General features: G+C 38.4%; 1 protein-coding gene across 1 annotated transcript; it reads right to left on the bottom strand.

The window, feature by feature from the left end:
* Positions 1-1,499: 1,499 nt before the first annotated feature.
* Positions 1,500-22,379, bottom strand: LOC128228856 (uncharacterized). The gene is made up of 14 exons (XM_052940382.1): positions 21,666-22,379; positions 18,559-18,659; positions 14,955-15,056; positions 14,257-14,521; positions 10,388-10,529; positions 10,012-10,139; positions 9,562-9,780; positions 7,074-7,194; positions 5,669-5,751; positions 5,134-5,299; positions 2,854-3,023; positions 2,514-2,734; positions 1,991-2,063; positions 1,500-1,706 (listed from the first exon to the last, which is right to left on the bottom strand). Exons 1-14 carry the CDS (start codon positions 21,774-21,776, stop codon positions 1,596-1,598), a joined length of 2,013 nt encoding a protein of 670 aa, XP_052796342.1. The 5' UTR covers positions 21,777-22,379; the 3' UTR covers positions 1,500-1,595.
* Positions 22,380-23,947: the final 1,568 nt, after the last annotated feature.

Genomic DNA, 23,947 nt, shown 5'->3' with positions numbered 1-23,947 from the left:
GTTGTACGCTGGGTTATCACACTGTTGTACGCTGGGTTATCACACTGTTGTACGCTGGGTTATCACACTGTTGTACGCTGTGTTATCACACTGTTGTACGCTGGGTTATCACACTGTTGTACGCTGGGTTATCACACTGTTGTACGCTGGGTTCTATAATCATGACTCTTATCACACTGTTGTACGCTGGGTTATCACACTGTTGTACGCTGGGTTATCACACTGTTATACGCTGGGTTATCACACTGTTGTACGCTGGGTTATCACACTGTTGTACGCTGGGTTATCACACTGTTGTACGCTGGGTTATCACACTGTTGTACGCTGGGTTCTATAATCATGACTCTTATCACACTGTTGTACACTGGGTTCTATAATCATGACTCTTATCACACTGTTGTACGCTGGGTTCTATAATCATGACTCTTATCACACTGTTGTGCGCTGGGTTCTATAATCATGACTCTTATCACACTGTTGTACGCTGGGTTCTATAATCATGACTCTTATCACACTGTTGTACGCTGGGTTATCACACTGTTGTACGCTGGGTTATCACACTGTTGTACGCTGGGTTCTATAATCATGACTCTTATCACACTGTTGTACGCTGGGTTCTATAATCACGACTCTTATCAAACTGCTGTACGCTGGGTTCTATAAACATTTCCGACCTTTGAAAATCGCACTGACAGGATTATTTATTTGCTCGATTTCTTTTTCATTTGCGAAAGAAGTGGCATGTGTTGTATATTATTGAAAAGGTTATGGATGGAGCTTATCAAAAGTGTACAGTATGTTTAGATTCTGACGGCTGTGTAAAAGAAAACAGAGATCAAAATTGACTTACCTGATTTTGGGCACGTCCGTAGTGCCGGTCCTTTTTTAATGATTTTAGGAAGACAAGTAATATGATTTTGTATGATATATAAACATGTATTGGACTGAGCAATTTTTTTCCAGAAAGGCATTTTCCTTTTTAACATTATGCAAACGCTTTTTCAACAATCTGGATCAATACACAAGGTCAAACATTTATTTCTTGGTGTTCGCACATATTTGTGTGCCAATACCCCAGTTGTTGGTACACTCGCTAAATTTTGACGATTCGCTATTTTAACGGTCTCTAAATATCTGACTTATCGTTATTGTATATGTACCAACAACCCTTAAATAATTTAGCGAGTGCCTTAGCGAAATATTTAGCGAAACGCGTCAAAATAGCGATATTAATCTTCATCGCTATATGTTTAGCGAATGTACCAACAACTGGCCCAATGTCAATCGAGGATAAACCCTACTTACTGCAGCTCCATAGCATGTAGAGCAGATTTGGCGGTGAATATAAACATATTTTCGTAGAAAGTATTTTGTATCAACACTTTGTTGATTTTGAAACGAATAGTAATATATTAAAACGTTCATGTGGCGGTGCTTTTCCATTTTTATACAAACATCAATCCATTTTATTTGCTTTAATAACAAATGCACATCACAGCGTCAAACAACTGATACAGCCATACACATATCCCTTAACGGATATATTTTAACAAGCACTAATAATTTAGATTATCATAATCTAATTTTCGGCGACGTCATGCGACATATGACGTCAGATTGCGGACGGCGTTACTAAAGCGCGCGAGGTCTTCCACGCTGCCCAGGTGTAGAATACTCTCTGCCCAGTAGCAAAACGACTCCGGCTTCTGGAAATACCGCAAAAATGAAATATTGGTATTTGAAACATCCAATTTTCATTTTGTTGTTTTATTCAAATAGATCCATAATGCAAAAGCTTCAAAATGAAATACAAATGGAATCACTTTACGTGACCAACGCAGGCTAACTAAAACATGGCTGTTATATGAGAACAGTATTTCTGAGGAAAACAATAGATAGTCTTTAATCTTCAAACCCTAATCTTCATCAATCTTATTGGCATCTTATTAAACTCGATTATAAACATAAAACATACAAATAAGTAGATTACCTTCATCCAGTTTTGAAAGAGACAGTAAACTTGAGGTCCAGACATCTTGGACACCTTGCGGTAAGCACTCCCTCTGGAAATATATTGCAGTTAATTATGTGTGACGTATCAAGTATTCTGTACGAAGCGAACCTTTGGCTTCAAGCACATTCTGGTAAATAGTATGGGGACCAGACAACAAATAAACCATTTCCACATACAGTATGCAGTCCGAAGAATGAATTAGCCCTAGCTGAGAGTTGATAAATATAATTACATTACCAACTATCAACACAGAAACAGTTTCTGAATAGTTTTTTTTTTTCCTGAAAAACGAGCAATTTCTATGAGTCCCCGTTATTCATATAAGACGCCGGACTAAAGCAAAGGAATAAAATGGGATTATACTTTGTTAATATTCAGTTCTTCAACAAAAGTTGTAGGAATATCCACCTTGCACTAATTTATATTTTGTCGCATCATTGAGGACAGTTAACTGAAGTTTGAAAATCATTTGTAAATTTGTTCGACAACAAGAACTCACTCAAGCTTTATGTCGAAAGCCCACTGTTCAACATCTTCCGGTGTCCATTCCAGCACCTTGCATACAGTTTGTATTGAGATCGGCCCGAGCACAGAGGCACGTGACGTCGCGCGGGACTGACCACGTGATGGTCCACGTGACAGAGCCCGTGTCAACTCACGTGACTTCTGTCTGGACGGTGTGCGATACAACGGCGGTGTGACGCCTTGAATATGTGTTTGCTGAAACGTGCAATAAACTTTATTGACTGGACCATAAAATACATAAATACATACAGAAAGGCAGACATATATCACAACATCAAATTTCTCCTACCCCGATGCGGGGCGATATACTTTACCAATTTATCTCGCAGCCTCCTAAGCTGGGCCGGCGGGGGCTGCCGCTCCGTGAAGTAGAGGACATCCGGTTCCTCCCCGATGACGGACCGCAGCCAACCGTCCGCCTCGTACCCCGTATGCAGTTGGAGCGGCAGTATGGCTCTCTTTAGCGAGAAACCATACTCTAACTCTGTGTATGGAAATGCTATTATTTAAATTATTATAAAAATAAAATACGGTCAATTTAACGTTAGCAACGCAATCCCCGTCTACAGTTGGAGCGGCAGTATGGCTCTCTTTAGCGAGAAACCATACTCTTACTCTGTGTATGGAAATTATTTTATCTAAATATGATACGGTTAATTTAACGCTAGCAACGCAAGCGGGTATTGTCCGATTTCTCAGTCTATTAAGACATAACTGAACACATATATAAGAACGTTTTATAATACAGGATAAACAGTTACATTGCCAACATGTACCAAGTTTAATGTTTACATATCTTACTGCTGCATTTCGAACATGTACCAAGTTTCATGTTTGCATATCTTACAGCCGCATTGCTAACATATGTACTAAGTTTCATGTTTACATATCATATTGTAGCATTGCGAAGATATGTACCAAGTTTCATGTCTGCATAACTTACTGTTGCATTGCTAACATATGTACCAAGATTAATGTCTGCATATCTTATTGTTGCATTGCTAACATATGTGCTAAGTTTCATGTTTACATATCTTACTGTTGCATTGCTAACATATATACCAAGTTTCATGTCTGCATTACTTACTGTTGCATCGCTAACATATGTACCAAGTTTCATGTCTGCATATCTTACTGTTGCATCGCTAACATATGTACCAAGTTTCATGTTTGCATATCTTATTGTTGCATTGCTAACATATGTGCTAAGTTTCATGTTTACATATCTTACTGTTGCATTGCTAACATATGTACCAAGTTTCATGTCTGCATATCTTACTGTTGCATTGCTAACATTTGTACCAAGTTTCATGTTTGCATATCTTACTGTTGCATTGCTAACATATGTACCAAATTTCATGTTTGCATATCTTACTGTTGCATTGCTAACATTTGTACCAAGTTTCATGTTTGCATATCTTACTGTTGCATTGCTAACATTTGTACCAAGTTTCATGTTTGCATATCTTACTGTTGCATTGCTAACATATGTACCAAATTTCATGTTTGCATATCTTACTGTTGCATTGCTAACATTTGTACCAAGTTTCATGTCTGCATATCTTACTGTTGCATTGCTAACATTTGTACCAAGTTTCATGTTTGCATATCTTACTGTTGCATTGCTAACATATGTACCAAGTTTCATGTTTGCATATCTTACTGTTACATTGCTAACATTTGTACCAAGTATCGAAATTAAATGAAAAAAAGATGTCTTATAATGAAGAAACTTACAATTTTGTCGCCAAATGTTACACAAATTAATCATAGAATAACTTAAAATACAGGAATATATCACATATGAGAGAATGTTTCTTACTTTGACCTTGAAGTGGCGTTGACGTAGAATATGTAAGTAATTTCTCTCAAAATAGAGAAGATTTATACAATAGATACATAACAGTCATTGAGATAAATTCTAAGAGTAACCCATTCACAATGTAACATACACAAGGGCAGTAATGTCAGGTGCGTCCATGCTTCCCGGTTCATTGTTTTGAGTGATAAACATCCTCGATTCGGTGAGTATTACCACTGTTTTCTATATGTTTCAACGATAATTTTTAGAAACGACCTTGTGCACCGAATGAAAAGCAATTGCTCGTTTACGAAGACGCTTGTTTTAGATCAAAATAATGTCTGTATCAAAATATCTCGTGAAAACAATGCACGTTCTTACTAGGCTTCCCGACTCACTCAATGCATTTTTTGCTTCAACACATCTATTTAATACTGTTCTCTTGCGTACAAACCCCACCCGATGCTTTGTTTGGTCAATAACAGTATTGCGATTGTTTTCCGAATGCATGCAGCCAATTTTGGAGTTAAATCGGCTTATTTAAGAAAATGCTTGCTGGTTCATTCTGTACATTTTTAGAACCTAGGTTATTTAAATGATAATTTCTTCAAGTCCTCAAATCGCACTACACGTTTGCAATTGGTGTCCAAAGTTTCAGGTTTTGCTGAACGCGTTGGTGTTCTACTCTTGGTACGACATGCTCCCTAACATCTACATAAAGTCCTCCCACTTATAACACTAACGATATACTTTTGGCTTTCATAGCAAAATGAAAAAAAGCATTGTTTCATACCAGTTCTGCAGTTTCTGCTGTTTTTGTATTTCTCCGAAAGACAGGCAAGAATAACAATGGAATGTTCCACCGCAGATTTCACAGCTTCCGTCACGTCAGAATGTTTGCTGAGCTCGGCGACGTCAATCCAAATAGGATACCCTTCCGCACGGAGGACTCGGTAAATCTAGGAACAGTGTGTTCATGTATACATCTACGTGAATGATTCGACATGCACTATGTACAAATGACGATATTTCACTCACAGTGATACAGTTGTTACGATCAGAAATGCTGAATTGTTGAAGGTATCACATCTTCATTTAAAAAAAATGAAAAAAAATACCACACATGTATACAAGGGAGCGACACCGACCGATGGAAACACTATAATTTATCTAAACACGATGATATTTCTATTTGACGTCTAGTATGGTCCAATATAAAAAATAACTAAGTCAAATAGGCTTATAAACATAATAGGGAGTACGAAGTATTTGGCCGTGCTAGACTTATCTAAACAACGAACATGATTGATTAACAGGAAGTGCCCTACCTCCATAACTGATTTCCGGTCGCCCCAGTGGTAGCTGAACATAACATGCGGCCGGGCATCAAAGTCCGGGGGACGGGTCTCAACTGAAAACTATTGGTAAATAACTACTGTTTTCTGAAACTAATTATCATCAAAAGCAGGAATCCGAACGACAGACTGACAAGTATGGCTAAATTAATAATTGTTCCGCAATCGTTTACTATTTATTTTATTCATGAATTGTTAATTTTTTTTATTCATTTCAGTTAAGAAAATCTTTCAGTAATCTTTTTATACCCATTCTGTAAATAGAACGACCCCACTGTAACCGGAAACATTTTTTCAAATGACGTCACAATAACGCGGGAAAAGATCAACCACTTGAAATAACTTTTAAACGTAAAATTGAAACACTAATGGCAACAATACATTTAAAATATAATAACTTAGCACTTTCTTATATGTTGATTGATATTTTACGGGACCTGCTGACACAATACAAACAATAACAAGATCAATAGTTTTCATGTATATTGTTATGCGATGAATTGTGATCCGAACATATCCGAAGATGTTGCGTTCATCGCAATTGCCGAAAGGCAGTTCATTTAAGGAATTGAAGTTGAGGTGTAAATATATACTTATGAATTAAAATGAACTAATAATTTGTGTTTAACTGAAAACAGGTTTGGAAAGGGTTTTTAGCCAAACATTCTTGGCAGAGGAGCTTTGTCCTTCGACAGGTGAAACCTACGCTTGGTCTCAGCTACTGTACATAGGTGACAGTATCAGTCAGATATGTGCATTATTTTCTTCCCATTATATTCATACATGTAATAAGAAGGTATCCAATACCGTAATCCGCTCTTGGTGAATATACATGAATGTCTGAAGTAATAAAGTAAAATTAATGAGCACAAGTCAGCACTTTCCTTGAAGAATTCGGATCATAAACACTTTCACGAAGCCGTGTTCAAAAATATTAAACGGTTTTCGAGAAACTTTTTATCCCAGTTTAGTAGTTAAACGGATCCGATCATTATTATGCAAATACATGTACTGTTAATGTCCTTCTTGAAAATATATACTACCTACACAAAAATCATTAGATGTAGCTGGAAAGACGCTTAAAACAAATAATCTTACCAAGTTGTTTTTACTTCAACACAGTATGAACAATGATTAAGCAATGGAAACAAATGTTAAATGCCTTTTTATGCATTTGTTTTCACAATCTCTGACGTATAGCGTCACGTATGCTGTTCATCTTTCGACCTCAACTTGCATGCCATCCTGTCATCCGTAGCTAATTTGGACGCTAGAATCACTTATCGGCATTCGTCTTGCGTGGATGTTTTTGATTTGTGCCTATCAGTGATATTCTCTCCCCTCCCCCACCCCCTAAAACTCCTACCCCGACCGCTACCTGTGTTGAGCCTGTCGGGCAAGTCTAGCAACTGGAAGGCAGCCCGGCGGGCGGTATACTGGGTATCATAGTGGTTGTTAAATCGTTGCATTCTAACGGCGTCTAACAATTCTTCCTCGCTCTGGAAAATACATTATCCACACAATAATGTTAGCGATTGGTCTATGTCTGCATCCAATCACAGAGTTCAGATTTGCATATCTCTAATTCTGTAGATGCTATATTGTGTTCTTAATCATTATTACATTTTGTTCATGGTGAAGGTCTTGTTATATGTTTCAGTCCACATGAACATCTGGGGCTAGCCAAATAACATTTATATATGTTTTATTTTTTATTTTATTTTATGCTTTCCGGTTGTTTATCAGTGAAAAAAATAGACATTTCCCTGTTTTTAAAAAGTGAAAGAATATTTTGAAACGGTGACTATACACATTTTGATATTTCAATTTTTAAAAAAAAGGAATTTCTTTTTCCCGACTTGTCTCCTTCGTTCCTTATTCAAAACACAATCTTAGTTGTCGTCCTTGTTGTAACCACAGTTAAATAATAATAATACTAATTAATAATAATAACACTAATAATAATAATAATAATAATAATAATAATAATAATAATAATAATCTCACATTTTAATGTTTTAGCCGCGATAATCGTCATACCTTAATAGAACTTATTGACGGGTAAATGTCTGGATCAATCCGAACCAAGCTGCCCGAAACTCGCTAATATTTATTTGCATGATTTTGCTTCATTAATACCAATTATTTCACAATAATTCGAGCAGATGGGTATCATCTACAGCATCAACAATTACTGTATATTAATTTTATCAGCAAAGAAAACAATTGCCGGTCACCAGCAATCCGCCAATTGGCCGCCAGTCCCTCCGTTCGATCACTCTCCAAACACAAATACAAAATGAATTTCAATAGCATGAATTTCACCTTTTATTTGTACCGGCATGTAATGTGAATTCTTGGCTTAATATATTGTATTTGATTTTGTGAACACATTTTACTCTAAAGTAAATCGAACGGGAATAAAAATACTAAATATTAAGAGAGAATAATCTGAAATTGATTCTTATGAATGACATTTTCAAAATAAACAATTAAGCTCAATGTTATTTTTTCAAAACTCGCTTTTTAAGCTGCTCGCCAAGGAAGTTACTGCGTAGGAGTTTTAGAAACATAATGGATGTTGTAATAGTACCGTGTAACCTTCATCTATTTGGGTGAAAGCTACTATTTAATATTAATTTAAAAAAATGATAATCAGGGCTATAATTTAAGGTTTCATTATCAATTTAAGTGAACATTTTTATAAAACATATTAAACTTCATATTTTATCGTGCTACGTGGAAAATATCGAAAGCATTGATTTTCAATTTATGGACTGGTCCCTTAGTTGGAGGAATGTCTTGAGTTATATCAAATATAGTCTTCTGGGCGCCGACTAATGATTCGCATGATTTCGGACAGCAGTAACAGTTTATAAGCAGCAGGCACTTTGAAACATTGATTTTCTGTATTAAATTCCCAAGTTTTTGCCAGTAACACAGGTTACAAGTTCATCCGTGACTCACTGAATTAAATATTGATTTGTGTATACATTCGCAATCCAATTGTTTGTTTTTAAGCCTTTTGAACAATTGCAAAAAACAGTTTGTTGTAAAATGATCAGAATGATATGTTAATGTTACCTGATTCTTAATGGTGCGTTTATAAAAATGGACACTACGAATAACTGTGTATTGCAATTAAGCCAAATTTCAATTCGTCATGCACTTTAATAATAATGTTATTAGGTTGTCCGGTTAGCGCAGTGGTTAGCGCACTCGCTTCTCACCAAGGCGACCCGGGTTCGATTCCCGGCCTGGGCGCATGTGAGTTTGGTTAGTGGTCACCAAGCCGGACAAGTGGGTTTTCTCCGGGTACTTCGGTTTCCCCCACAACACAAGACCACACTCTCGCGCAACATCGTGCCAACGAGAGTGACTTAGCATAAGCTATCATAGCTTCCTTCACAATCGTTGTAAAATATATAATGTTTGAAGTAATTCAGTTATGCGGTCAAAATATAAGGCACTAAACGGGATGCGTTACCGCATAACTGAAAGGTCATGGTGATGAAATAGGTAAAAGCGCTAAAACTTTCGTTGGAAGCTTAATATAAAACTAAAAATTGTTTCTGTGAGTAAGATATCGATTTTTTTCTCCTATTTATAGCTCGGAAGTTCATATTTTCAATCGTGGCTTCGCCACTCGCGAAAATATGACTTTCGGTGCTCACTTGATGGAACAACATCAATATCTCACTCAAACAAACAATTATCTGCAATATATTTCTCATTTTGATCTTTCTTCTACCTTCATTTGCTTGCCGTGATACCGCATAAACATAAGCATATTCATTTAGGAAAGTGGCCCACATTACCATGTATGCTTCATATGTATATATAACCAGAAGATCATGCAATTAAACCTTGATGGCGATCCTGCAGTCCTCCAGAAATGCTAGCTCCCAGATGAGCTTTAGGACGGCCAGCACTTCGCTCTGATTTTCCTTCCGGAGAATGCGCGCGCAGATGGTTAGCACATGGGGTGCACTAAACCTCCGCTTCTGTTCTTTCGTCTGAGCGAGCGCCGTGAGGCCGTCCACCAACTCAGACACGTGAAACCCGTGCTCTCGTCTTTCCTTCGACTGCAGATGACAATATTTGTGATTAAAATCGTATTGTTATAAGTTAATAAACATTTTCGGGATTAATGGGTGATTAACCATTACACAAGACAGAAACTAACTGCATGGTTTGCAGAATAGCAACACTAGTGGATGATTTAATGTTTCTTATTCGAGTTTGTGAATTTTGGTATCGAAGAAATATTAATTTCTCCAATTGTCTAGATTGTAAATGGAGGACTTCCTGCTGACCTGTATGGCCATATAAAGAGCGTCGGTGATAAAGGCGGTGAGGTCAAAACCCGCCTCCATCTCCAGGCCCGCCAGCTCGTTCTCTCTCACCATGTGGACAAGAGCTAGCAGAGTAACCATTTTGATATCTGCAAAAAGTGGATAATAAAAAAATATTTCTATAGCATGTTGTGTTGTATTCAGTGTGCACATGGCATTTATGCGTGTGTGTTTCAGAAAACAGAACTGATAAAATAATCTTAAATGTAAACTATCCAGGTTTTTGAACATAACGTATACATTTAAGATAGCGTCATTCGTTGGTTTAATACAATGCGTTTACTGTAGGCAGCAGAGATTGATGATGACCGAATATTCAATAAGGAGGCCTTCTTACAGTCATACTGGCATCTAAGGAAGGGTGTCAGTTTTTGCACGGCCCTACACTCCCGGAAGCGCTCCTTCTCAATGAATGGGTTTCGCGCGCAGTTATAAAGGATGCTGACCGCCGAGCAAAACACAAATACGTCACTTCCGGCCTGGTGTTGTCAGACGTAAAGAAAGAAGAGATAATGATGATGTAAATGCAACGAAATCAGATTCTTACAACCGATATAAATTAAAGAACACGAGAAACAGTAATTTATGGATAATCTTATTCAGAAAAGTTATAGGATTTCAATGACACTGTTCTGCGCGCGTCGTTCGGTCCGACATGATGACGTCATCTAGCGAAGTTCGTGACTAGTTTCTTAAAAAGAAAACAACTGCTTGCTGTGGTTTAATTTTACATAATTCCATAAATAAGCGCTTCATTGACGGCATTCACTTCTTGCCCCCTATGTTTACATGTTATGTAAGTGCACAGAAATATGCTTACATGGAATAGGATGAGTCTCATCAACAACCATCTAAGATAAGAATTTATCCTCGAAAACTAGAAAACTGCGAAATGGTATGAGTATGCCCGCTGTTTGAACCAGGAGTCTGGTCAATCCTCGTCAACAACAATATAAGGTAATTTTTGAATTCGCTATAGAAACCAAAAACAAAACCTGTGAGTTCGCTCGCTGTTTGAACGAGGAGTCTGGTCAATCCTCGTCAACAATAATAGACGGAGAGAATTCGTCATAGAAACCAAACAAACTGTGATTTTATGTGAGTATTCACCCTGTTTGAACGAGGAGTATGGTCAATCCTCGTCAATGAAACCAAAAACATCTGTGAATTTATGTTAGTTTGCGCATTGTGTGAAAGTGGAATCTGGCAAATGTCTTCAGCAACATTGTAAGGTGAGAAGTGATCGATACACCCGGTATCAAGTCTTGCCAATAGTTTCCCGGTGTATTCAGATATTTCAGAAAATGCACAATAAACCACACAACTTATATGTCAATATATTTTCGCATTGTATTATTTTGTTTAAATTTGACTTCTGTATAGTTATGTTATTAATGTCTTGAATCATGGGCAATTTCATATTAATATGCCTCAGGTCATCCTGCCACACACTGACAGTACGGTTTTGACCAGTTTTCGTGATACTGTCACATAGCACGCGCGTGTGTAAAACTTTCATTTCCGGAGTTACTTTTCCAAACGTTTTCAATATCATTTGTTAACTTCAATGTTTATCAATACTGTCTTTGTTACATTATAGACTTGTATCAATCAGGGGGGTACACGTATTCCGAATCTGCACACAGTATGTTTTCACTTATAAAAGCTCGTCAAATGTCTTTCAGTTCAGAGTCCAAAAGGTGGTTGAACTGTTATCAGCACACATTTAGGTGGTTAAACCAAAAATAAATTGAGCATGAAGGCTCTTGTACAGCAAAGGAATTGTCAGGAAATTAAAATACCACATTTAAATAATGTTAAAGTAGAAACCATTGCAAAAAATGTGTTTTTGGAGCATAAACGTCATTTAAAGTATCAAATTCTCGCTCTCCACATTTGTAAACAAGAGACTGGTCGAAGGTTTTCCTTCAATAACCTTTTTATTCTGTAACCTAGAAGCATGAAATAAAAAACCGAGGGAGGCATGGTAATTGTAGAGCCGAATGCGCGTTATTCTACTTTCCAGGCGAAAACAGGTTCCGAAAATCCTATTTTGTCTTTGTTTCGCCGCCATCTTGCATATCAGTCACATAAACCTCACTTAAACCGTTGCACTTTAGGAATACGTGTACCCCCCTGATCAATTGTTACAGAAATAATTACAGAATTTTGTTTATTATGAACTCGAAAGTTGTGAAAAGGTGAAAGGACTAAATATGTAATTGTGTTCGGTATAATAAAGTGAATATTGCATATATACCCACTGGTGTCCATCACATAGCTTGATCACTAAAATATGTCCTTTCAGTCCTTCGATATTGTTAAAAAATTAACAAAAAATAATTAAAATTGATGAAATGAAGTTTCAATTAATTTCTAAGAGTATAGCTTGAAAAAATATCATATATAAATAGACAAGGTTCCCGTGTCAAGAAATCCTCATAACCACAATTGCCCTTAACAATGTCAAAGCTACAAGCCATAATGTAACTTTTATGCCAGTTCTTGATACAATTCTAACATAATCAGACGAAATGCGCAGAATCGACATTGAAAACGCCAATTACGAAACAATGAAGAGATTCATTGACTACGAAACACGTTAAATACACACTGACATTCAAACTTTGCGCACTCACTACAAAAAGTACCTTGGAATATCATCCCTACCGTTGTGTAGTCGTTGAGTAAGACGCGTATTTATCTAAATCGAACGTTTTTTTTGTTGCGGGATGTCAGAGTTCCCGCTGAAACGAAGGCAAATCTGACCTGGTATTCTGAATACCCAAACCTATTTCCAACAATGGCTGGGCACATTAAACTGATGTGATATTTCAATGGATATGTATGCATCAGTTATGAGTTATTCAGCTTTTTGAATGTTATTTTGTGCTGATTTGTTTTACTCATTTCAGTTATTGTAATTTTCTATTGATAATTGCATAATTTTCCCGATAGCTAATACGACAATGAAACAAAGAATAACTAATAAGTTATAACTTTAAGTATGATATAATGCTTTAAAGCTGCACTCTCACAGATGATACCGTTTTTACATTTTTTTTTTATTTTTTGTCTTGGAAAGAGCAAATTTTTGCATAAATATCTGCAAACCAATGTTAAGAGATTGCTGACAAAAGATAAAATCGCAGATTTTCATATTTCCGTTCGAAAATTAATGTTTTATGGCTTATACCGTTACTAACGGTTTAAGAACAATGCATAAAACATCAATTTTTGAACTTGAATATAAAAACCTGCGATCTAATTTTTGTCAGCAGTCTTATATAACTGGTTTCCATGCATTTTCGCAAAAATCAGCTCGTTCCAAGACAAAAAATTAAAAAGTTGTCAAAACGTTTATTCTGTGAGAATGCAGCTTTAAGTTAGCACTTTTCGGTGCTTATAATAGGATTATTTAAAAAACTTATTATTTTGTTGCATGTTCTATGTTAATGGCATGTTGATAATACCATTCAGGCTCTGCTACACTCTTCTCAAACATAGCACGAGGACGGGAGAAAAGAGGTTTTCAATCTAGTTACCGCACCGCTGTTGGCACACCATCTTTTTCAATGCGATGACGTCATCTAGCGCAGTTCGTGCTCGGCTTAACGAGTTAACAATCAGCAATTTCAGAACTACCTTAATGGAATTCTTTGGGTATCAGGCCCCTGTAATGTCTTTAAAAGGAATTTTGTGAAATGAACGATGCATTTAATGCAGCGTGCTTCACGATCGCTTATTTACATAGACGACAAAAAATGTTTTCTCTTTGACACACGTTATAATCTTGGAATGACACTCGAGACTAATCAGGGATTTCCGTCGTTCGTCGCCAAAAAAGTAATATTTAAAGTTCTTTTTTATAACGTCCAATAGGTGGTTTTGTTTATTCGGTAAACTTCCATATACCCGAAAAGAGGACGGAGTCTAGCGATGTTAGGAAAAGAAATACATTTTTTTTTATCCCTAAACGCTTTTTATAACTAATGAGATAAACTGATACATTATACGCGTGTTAAAGTAACTTGCTCATGGTTTGTAAAATGCACATTTTTAATTACGAAATAAAGTGTTGCAAATCATTAAAGTGTTAAAACAAAAATACCAAAAGCTGGAACCCTTCAGCAAATGTTGATATTTGCTCAAATAGCGTCTTTGAAGACCACAGTTTTCAATCGGTGGACACTAGGTTTGGCTTACCTCAGCTTGTTTCTCTAGCCTCTCCTGACCATCTGCACATATAAAATGTAGGTCAAGCATCAACTGCCGGAACATGCCCCCCTCCGCGATCACTTCGGAGAACTTCGGACAACTGTCTGAGTAGTCCCAGAGGAGGCGGCGAACGGTCAGGAGGAGGCGGATTCCGGGATCCTCGAGCCGTGTGGCAACCTGGCCGTCCGTTAGACAGGAGAGGGATAAGGCGTCTAGGACATACTCGTAGTACTCGACCAAGTTCTCCACAAACCTGTCATTAACAGTCATGAAGAGACAGTTTGGATTAACATTAGCTGAAGAAAACCTGCGCCGCTAATATGTTCGTTCGACCAGGCAGTGAAATGCCAAAATCTTGCTGCATGTTACATAACAGCGTTTATTCATTTCTTTGAAATTGTTACATTTTTAAAATTATTTCGTTTTCAATAAGCCTAAAGTCTAATTCATTAGATTTGTTGTAAAAAACATAATTTATCCAATAACAACAAAATCAACAGGTTCTTGTAATGTTTCAATTTTAAATAAAAAAATATGGACAAAAGTGACTTCAATTGACTCTCCATTTACAAGTGCCAACACTACTTCAAAAGAGTAGAAGCAATCACCACGGACACACACTACATTGCTTATTGAATGGTCCATCAAGTCCACAATTGCAATGTGGCGATTCCTACAAGGCTTACTTGAGTCTGGCGAGCTTGTTTCCCAGTACTGTACGTTCCTCAAGCGTCTCAAACGTCGTGAAGACGTCAACCACACGGTCACGTAGCGTCATATTCACGTAGCTGCATACATATGAAATAAAACGTCATGTGTTGTATCTGGAGAAAGTCAGCTATTTTACCTATATTCGGCTATATACAATATTGTCCGTATATTATGTCGTGTTATCAGTATCCTATACTGTCGTTAACGTTAGGTTGGTACGTGCTAGATAATACGTAATGCTATATAACATCTGTTACATAAAGACGCAATAAGGTTGTCCTAAGTGCCATCACAGGACGTATATATATCAATAATTTGTGCCGTCTAGAAGACTTGGTATTAGTATTGATTGGTGATTTCTTGGTTTGGGTGGTGGCGTGTAACCTAAACTGGTAGTGACTTGTAACTTAAACTGGTGGTGGCGTGTAACCTAAACTGGTGGTGGCGTGTAACCTAAACTGGTGGTGGCGTGTAACCTAAACTGGTGGTGACTTGTAACTTAAACTGGTGGTGGCGTGTAACCTAAACTGGTGGTGAATTGTAACTTAAACTGGTGGTGGCGTGTTACCTGAATTGGTGCTTGCGTGTAACCTAAACTGGTGGTGGCGTGTAACCTAAACTGGTGGTGGCGTGTAACCTAAACTGGTGGTGACTTGTAACTTAAACTGGTGGTGGCGTGTTACCTGAATTGGTGCTTGCGTGTAATCTAAACTGGTGGTGGCGTGTAACCTAAACTGGTGGCGTCGTGTTATCTAAACTGGTGGTGGCTAGTTACCTGAATTGGTGCTTGCGTGCAATCTAAACTGGTGGTGGCGTGTAACCTAAACTGGTGGTGGCGTGTTGTCTAAACTGGTGATTGCGTGTTACCTGAAATTGTTGAGGCGAGTTACCTAAACGGGCGGTGGCGTGTTACCTGAATTGGTTGTGGGATGTTACCTAAACAGGTGGTGGCGTGTTACCTGAACTGGTGCATGCGTGGTGAACTGGTGTTACTTAAACTGGCGGTTGCATATTTCTTGAATTGGTGGCGGCATGTTACTTGAAATGATGGTGGCGTGTTACCTGAACTGGCGGTGGCATGTTACTTGAACTGATGGTAACTGAATAGATGGTAGAATGTTACCTGAACTTGTGGTGGCATGTCACTTGAACTGGTGGTGGCGTGTTACATGAACGGATAGTGTCATGTAACTTAAACTAGTGGTGTCATGTTATTACTCGAAATGGTGGCGGCATGTAACGTGAACTTAGGTAGGCGTGTAACTTGAACTTGTGGTGGCGTTTTACTTGAACTGATGGTGGCGTGTTGCCTTAACTGATTGTGGCGTGTTACCTTAACTGGTGGCGGCGTATTACCTTAACTTGCGGTGGCATGTTACTTGAACTGATGGTTGCATATAACTTAAATTGTTGATGGCGTGTTACTTTTATTGGTGATGGCATGTTATTTGAACTGGTGGTGGCATGTTACTTGAAACGGTGGTGGCATGCTATATGAGTTGGTGAAGGCATGTTATTTGAACTGTTGGTGGTATGTTACTTAAAACGGTGATAGCATGTAACTTGAACTAGTGGTTGCATGTTACTTGACTTGGTGGCGGCATGCAACTTGAACTAGGAGAAGCATGTAATTTGACTTGGTGGCGGCAGGTAACTTGAACTAGTGGTTGCATGTAACTTGACTTGGTGGTGGGCGGTAACTTGAACTGGCGGTTGAATGTTACTTAAACTGGTGGTGGCATGTTACTTGAACTGTTGACAGCATGTTATTTGAACCGGTGTCGGCGTGTTAACTAAACATATGAGGTCGCATGTTACTGGAACTGGTGGCGGCGTGTTATGTAGCTGAGATGGTGGTGGCATGTTAATTGAATTGTTTGCAGCTTGTTATCTGAACTGACGGTGGCATGATAAATATACTGTTGGAGGCGTGTTATCTGAACTGACAGTGGCATGTTACTTGAACTTGTGATGTCATGTTACATGAACTGTCTTTGGCATGTAACCTTAACTGATGGTGTCATATTAGCTGGATTGGTGGTGGCGTGCTACCTGAACTGGTGATAGAAAGTTACATGAACTGATGGTCACCTGACTCAAATTTGTGATAACATGTTACCTAAATTTGTGATGGCATGTTACCTTACTTTTTGACAGCATGCTACCTGAATTTGTGGTGGCATGTTGCCTGAATTAGTGATGGCATGTTACCTGAACTTGTGGGTGTATGTAACATGAACTGCATGTTGCATGTTTCTTGAACTGGTAACGGAAAGTTACCTTAACCGGGTGGGTCTGCCATCTTACCGGAACTGGTTGTGAATTGTGACCTGTAGTGGTAGTTCCATATAACCTGTTATAGGATTTTACCTGAACGGGTGTTTTCACATACCGGTACTGTTGATAGCGTGTATCGGGACGTTACGTTAGCTGTACATTGAGAAAACATATTACCTGAACTGGTGGTAAAACGTTATCTGAACTGAAGGTGAGACGTTGTCTATGGTGCCACGACAGCTGAACTTGCGATTATGTTTTACCTGAGATTGTGTTAGCTGAACTGGTTGTGTCACTTACCTGAACTGGGGATAACATGGTACCTCAACAGGTAGTTGCACTTTACCTGAACTGGTGGTGGCGTATTACCAAAACTGTTGGTGGCATTTAACCAGAACTGGAAGTGGCGTGTTACAAAACTAGGAGTGGCATTTAACCTAAAAATGAAGTGGCGTTATACCAAAACTGGTAGTGGCAGTTAACCTGAAGTGGTTGGGACATGTTGCAAGACTGGTAGTGACATTTAACCTTAGCTGGTAATGGCATAGCAGGTGGAAGCATGTTTCATAACTAGTGATGTTATGATACGGGAACTTGTGATATCATGTTACCTGCACTTGAGGTTGCAAGTTACCTGAACTGGTGTTGGCATGTTACCTGATGGTGATATCACTGTACCTGAACTGATGACGGCACGTTGACGGAACTGGTGATGTCTTCTCCCTTGACTTGTGGTGGTATGTTACCTACACTGGTTGTGTGTTCCCTGAATTAGTGGTAGCATTATCTCTGAACAGGTTGTGGCATGGTTCCAGAACCGCTGATGGCATGTTCCCTAAACAGGTATAGTACATGAATCGGTGATGGATTGTTATTTGAACTTGCTGTGGAATGGTATCTGAACTGGTGATGGAATGCTACTTGAAATGGTAGTAGAATGTAACCTGAAATAGTATGGTACCTGAATTGGCGACTGAATGTTTTCTAAACTTGTTGTGGCAAGGTATTTAAACTGTAGCTGGAATGTTTCCTGATCTTGTCATGGCATGGTATCTGAAGTAGTGGTGGAATGTTACTTGAAACTGGTGCTTTGTTACCTGAATTGGCGGTAGAATGTTACCTTAAATTGTTATGGCATTGTGTCTGAACTGGTGATGGAATGTTACTTGAACAGGTGGTTGAATATTACCTGAACTTGTAATGGCACGTTAGTTGAACAAGTTGTGGCACTTACGTGAACAGGTGATGGCATGTTACCTATACTGGTTTTGGTGTTTCATTGAAGATGTGGTGGCATGTTACCTGAACTGGTGCTGGTTCCTGTTGGCAGGGTCACCAATGATGGCGGTGCACTCCTCAAACCCCTGCAGACTCTCTTTGAGCAGCTCAGATTTATTGAGCATCTGCAGGTTCAAGCAAAAAAGTATATAGCGTACTTGTCTGCAGGGTCAAGCGCAGTGAATTATTCAGCATTTGCATGCTCTGCATTTTCTGTCAAACAACATTAAGCTGACAATTGGTAGGTTCTCGAATAAGATCAAGCAGCAAAATTAGCTTGGGCTCATTTTAGAGTAAAAAACAATACCTTCTTAAAATCCAAACATATCAAAAGAGCAATAAGTTATTGAATATTTGAAGGGCCAAATGATAATATAAAAGCAATCTCGAAAAAGGTTTATATCCATTTGCAAACAAATAAATCCCACTTAAAAGGATGAGAGAGTGTTTACATTTTCTGATAAAAGTTATTCATACATGAAATGGTTATATTACATTCATGACTTATTGAGTAAATAATAGATATGATTTCGCAATTTCACAAGCAAACAAGAGTACCCTACACGGGTGCCAACGCTAGTTCGGTTTCTTCAGACGGTTAGTGGACATTTCTTAGCAAATAGCTTAACCGGAGTTGTAGGACTTGCTATACATATGCTTATTGTAATATAAGGCCTGTGAACCTAGTTTGAAGCTAAAAGAGAGAAGTTGTACCAAGTCTGAGAAGGTAATATAGGGCATGTGTACCTAGTCTGAGGGGCTAATAGAGGGCATGTGTACCTAGTCAGAGGGGCAAATAGAGGGCATGTGTACCTAGTCTGAGGGGCTAATAGAGGGCATGTGTACCTAGTTAGAGGGGCAAATAGAGGACATGTGTACCTAGTCTGAGGGGCTAATAGAGGACATGTGTTCCTAGTTTGAGGGTCTAATAGAGGGAATACCTAGCCTGAGGGGCTAATAGAGGACATGTGTACCTAGTCTGAGGGGCTAATAGAGGACATGTGTACGTATTCTGAGGGGCTAATAGAGGACATGTGTACCTAGTCTGAGGGGCTAATAGAGGGAATATGTACCTAGTCTGAGGGGCTAATAAAGGACATGTGTATCTAGTCTGAGGGGAATAGAGGGATTGTGTACCTAATCGAAGGGGCTAATAGTCGGCATGTGTACCTAGTCTGAGGGGCTAATAGAGGGAATGTGTACCAAGTCTGAGGGGCTAAAAGACGACATGTGTACCTTGTCGGAGAGGCTAATAGAGGTCATGTGTACCTAGGCTGAGGGGCTAAAAGAGGGAATGTGTACCAAGTCTGAGAGGCTAAAAGCCGGCATGTGTACCTAGTCTGAGGAGCTAATAGAGGACATGTGCGCCTAGTCTGAGGGGCTAATAGAGGACATGTGTGCCTAGTCTGAGGGGCTAATTGAGGACATGTGTGCCTAGTCTGAGAGGCTAAAAGCCGGCATGAGTACCTAGTCTGAGGAGCTAATAGAGGACATGTGTACCTAGTCTGAGGAGCTAATAGAGGACATGTGTGCCTAGTCTGAGGGCCTTATTGAGGACATGTGTACCTAGGCTGAGGGGCTAATAGAGGGAATGAGTACTAAGTGTGAGGGGCTAATAGCCGGCTTGTGTACCTAGTCTGGGGAGCTAATAGAGGACATGTGTACCTAGTCTGATGAGCTAATAGAGGACATGCGTACCAAGTCTGAGGGGTTAATAAAGGGAATGTGTTCTAAGTCGGCGAGGTTAATATAGGGAATGCATACATAGTCTGAGGGGCTAATAGAGGGAATGCATACCTTGTCTGAGGGGTTAATCTAGGGAATGCATACCTAGGCTGAGGGGTTAATAGAGGGAATGCTTTCCTTGTTTGAGGGGTTAATATAGGGAATGCATGCCTAGGCTGAGGGGTTAATATAGGTAATGCATACCTCGTCTGAGGGGTTAATATAGGGAAAGCATACCTAGGCTGAGGGGTTAATAGAGTGGAATGCGTACCTCGTCTGAGGGGTTAATATAGGGAATGCATACCTAGGCTGAGGGGTTAATATAGGGATTGCATACCTCGTTTGAGGGGCTAATATAGGGAATGCATACCTAGTCTGAGGGGTTAATAGAGGGAATGCATACCTTGGCTGAGGGGTTAATATAGGTAATGCATACCTCGTCTGAGGGGTTAATATAGGGAATGCATCCCTAGGCTGAGGGGTTAATATAGGGAATGCATACCTCGTCTGCGGGGTTAATATAGGGAATGCATACTTAGTTTGAGGGGCTTATATAGGGAATGCATATTAACAATATTAACGTGTTTGCACAATGACGCGACACTTAGGATAATGTATAGCAACACACAGATATTCAAAGAATTTCTTTTACAGACGTTAAAGGGGCTTAACACAGTATGATGAAATAGCAAAAAAAGAAAGGGAAAACTGACATAAACTTGGTATCGATCTGTACAATGCATTGAAATGAACTAACTGATGTACCATGTAGTTTACAAATAAATTATTTTTTCGCTTTTTTTTCGTATTTTTCCTATAAAAAAGATTACTAGGTATGTTTACCTAATATAATTCATTCTTATGCGTGATTGGCTAGTCGATGTTATCACGTGGTATCATCAAGTTTGGTTTATAGGTTAAAATTTCACTTGGTTAAGGTTAACCTTCGTAGCACAGTGGATAGAACACTAGACTGCAATTATAACGACACCGGCTCGAACCCGGTGTCCGACTCGATTTTTTTTACATTTTGGTAATTTGTTTTTACAATTATGATATCAAAGAGTAAAACATTTTATTAAATAATTGTCCTGAGATTCGTTAAAGAAAAAACTTTTTTTTGGTGCCAATCTGGTGTATAGTTCCTTTAAAGAGTAATTTGAACAAGATATTTTGATTGCTCCGAAAGGTTCTGATTGTTATTTTTTATGTATGATTTTATGCTTTGAAGAATTATATTTTAACGATCATAATGCTTCAGTCGGTATTTCCAAAAATATTTTAACATGATAAATCATACACGTTGCTACTATGAGGCGTGTATCTGCAAATGCCACTCTTTTGGGCTGACTAAGATAAATACATAGAATTAAAAACCACAGCAAGATAATAGATGGTGATATGACCTGTTTCTCGAAGTGGAACTCATCCCATTCTGCCTGCCGCGTAAACTCAATAAACATTTCCGACGGCCGGTGGACCAATTTCCGTTGACGTCCGCCTGACGTCCCCGCCATGTTTTTACTTCCGGTTTGCAGAATTCGCTGCTTCCACGCGTCTTACGAAAAGTTCCCTTATATATGTCTTTAAAGTATCACTTTTGTTTCTCAATTATATTATCATCGATGCTCATAAAAACGTTTCATTTTAACACCCAAGGCGCCTAATTGTATAATATGTTTCGAGTTAAGGTTCCATTAAAGTAAATTCTTCATGTCCTTCCGTCGACAAAACTGATCTCGTATTCTAAATTTCCAATGATCACGGTTGGATACCGACTCATAAAATTTCTTTAATTGAAATTGTGATTCATTTCGACTTTAACATCCTATATATCTTACAGCTGAACCGCAGTGGGCCCGAGGGATGTATTGTAGATAAAATTAATGCATTTGTGATGTTGATTTACAATAACGTATATCCACCATGGGAAAGCATTCTTAACCTCCGAGTTTGACAAATTGGTCGCAATATTTCATGTGGTTAAACAAATTATTAAGTGGCCACACATTTTTGACCAAATAAATAAGATAAATATTTCCGATAATGAACGAGTATTAAAATATCGAACACACTTTCTGAAGCATTACAAAGGAACATATTTACATTACAAACACTGATGTGTGAACTAACGACCCGTCATTTGTATTGTATCCGATATTTTGATAATTGATTAACCTCAATCAATCAATCATGAATTGTATTTTAACAATCATCATTTGAAATGTTGACTTTGCATTGTTTCCTCTTAAGGCGGTAATAAATCGCACTGAGCATAGCAATTTATGAATGAACTTATCTTAAGTAGGAATCGCAATATTGTCAATTGATTATAAATCAGGCAAAATACATGAGGGCATTGATTATTTGTCATGTTTAATAGTCAAATACATCAGAATAGGAGTATAACAAACTGACTTCATCGTGTATAATCTTAAAAACCATCACATTGAGACCATCTTGTCCCTGGTACACGGAGGAGCTTCACGGTGCCAAACATGTGAAGCGTAAGCTAGAACGTAAATGGCAGATTTCAAGACTCAACGTTGACCATTTAATGTATAGGAACCAATGCGCAATCGTTAACAAAATGTTGAAAAAGGCAAGAATTGATTATTACTCAGAGAAAGTAAAATCAAGTGAACGGGACCAAAAAAGTTTGTTCAAATTAACGAAACATTTATTGAATGGCCCAAGCGAAGTTGCACTTCCACCAGGTAAGAAACCAGAAGTTTTAGCACAGGAGTTCAGCGATTTCTTTATAGATAAAATAGAAACAATCAGAACGAACATTTCATCTCGGCATCAGAGTGAATCAGTACCAGAAGATCGACGCACAGAAGTACGTGATATTGCGCGAATGGATAATTTCATTCCAGCAACAGAGGAGGAGGTGAAAAAGCTTGTTCAACAGTCAGCTAACAAGTCTTGTGAACTAGACCCTCTTCCTACATGTCTCTTGAAATCTTGTATAAACGAACTTCTACCAATTTTGCTGAAAATTGTTAACAGCTCGCTTCAAAGTTCAATCGTGCCTAAATCATTTAAAGCATCACGAATAAGGCCATTGTTAAAAAAGCCTAGTCTTGACAAAAACATACTCAAGAATTACAGACCCGTATCAAATTTGCCATATCTCTCAAAAATCCTCGAAAAAGTGGTAAACAGAAGAATTGAGGAACATTTGACAAACAATCAATTACATGAAACAAACCAGTCAGCATACAGGAAATTTCATTCAACTGAAACGGCATTGGTAAAAGTTCAAAACGACATTCTTGAATCATTAGACACAGGTGATGTTACGGTACTCGTGATGCTGGACCTGTCGGCTGCATTTGACACCATTGACCATAACACCCTTCTTCAAAGACTCGAATCTGACTTTGGATTTGCAGATAAACCTCGTCAATGGGTCGCATCATACCTAACAGACCGCTACCAAACGGTATGCATCGACGGCAAACTCTCTGAACCGGTCCTTATGAAATTCAGTGTTCCTCAAGGATCGGTACTGGGCCCAAAATTCTACACGATGTACACTAAGCCGGTCGGGTCTATCTGTAAAAACCATCGTCTAAACCACCATTTTTATGCAGATGACTCCCAACTCTATCTTTCGTTTAAACCAACTGACCAAGCATCAAAGGTAGTCACAATCACGCGAGTTGAACAATGCCTTAAAGAA

Source organism: Mya arenaria, chromosome 3, assembly GCF_026914265.1.
Source record: "Mya arenaria isolate MELC-2E11 chromosome 3, ASM2691426v1".
Classification (NCBI taxonomy): domain Eukaryota; kingdom Metazoa; phylum Mollusca; class Bivalvia; order Myida; family Myidae; genus Mya; species Mya arenaria.
This window is presented reverse-complemented; position numbering and strand designations above follow the sequence as displayed.

Bases quoted from the DNA above. Each gene is read 5' to 3' on its own strand.
- LOC128228856 (XM_052940382.1), bottom strand. From the start codon at position 21,776: ATGGCGGGGACGTCAGGCGGACGTCAACGGAAATTGGTCCACCGGCCG. The intron at 2,064-2,513 runs GTGAGTTCTTGT...ATATATTTCCAG, and splicing joins GCTTTCGACATAAAGCTTGA to AGGGAGTGCTTACCGCAAGG. The intron at 1,707-1,990 runs GTAATCTACTTA...CGGTATTTCCAG, and splicing joins TCTTTCAAAACTGGATGAAG to AAGCCGGAGTCGTTTTGCTA.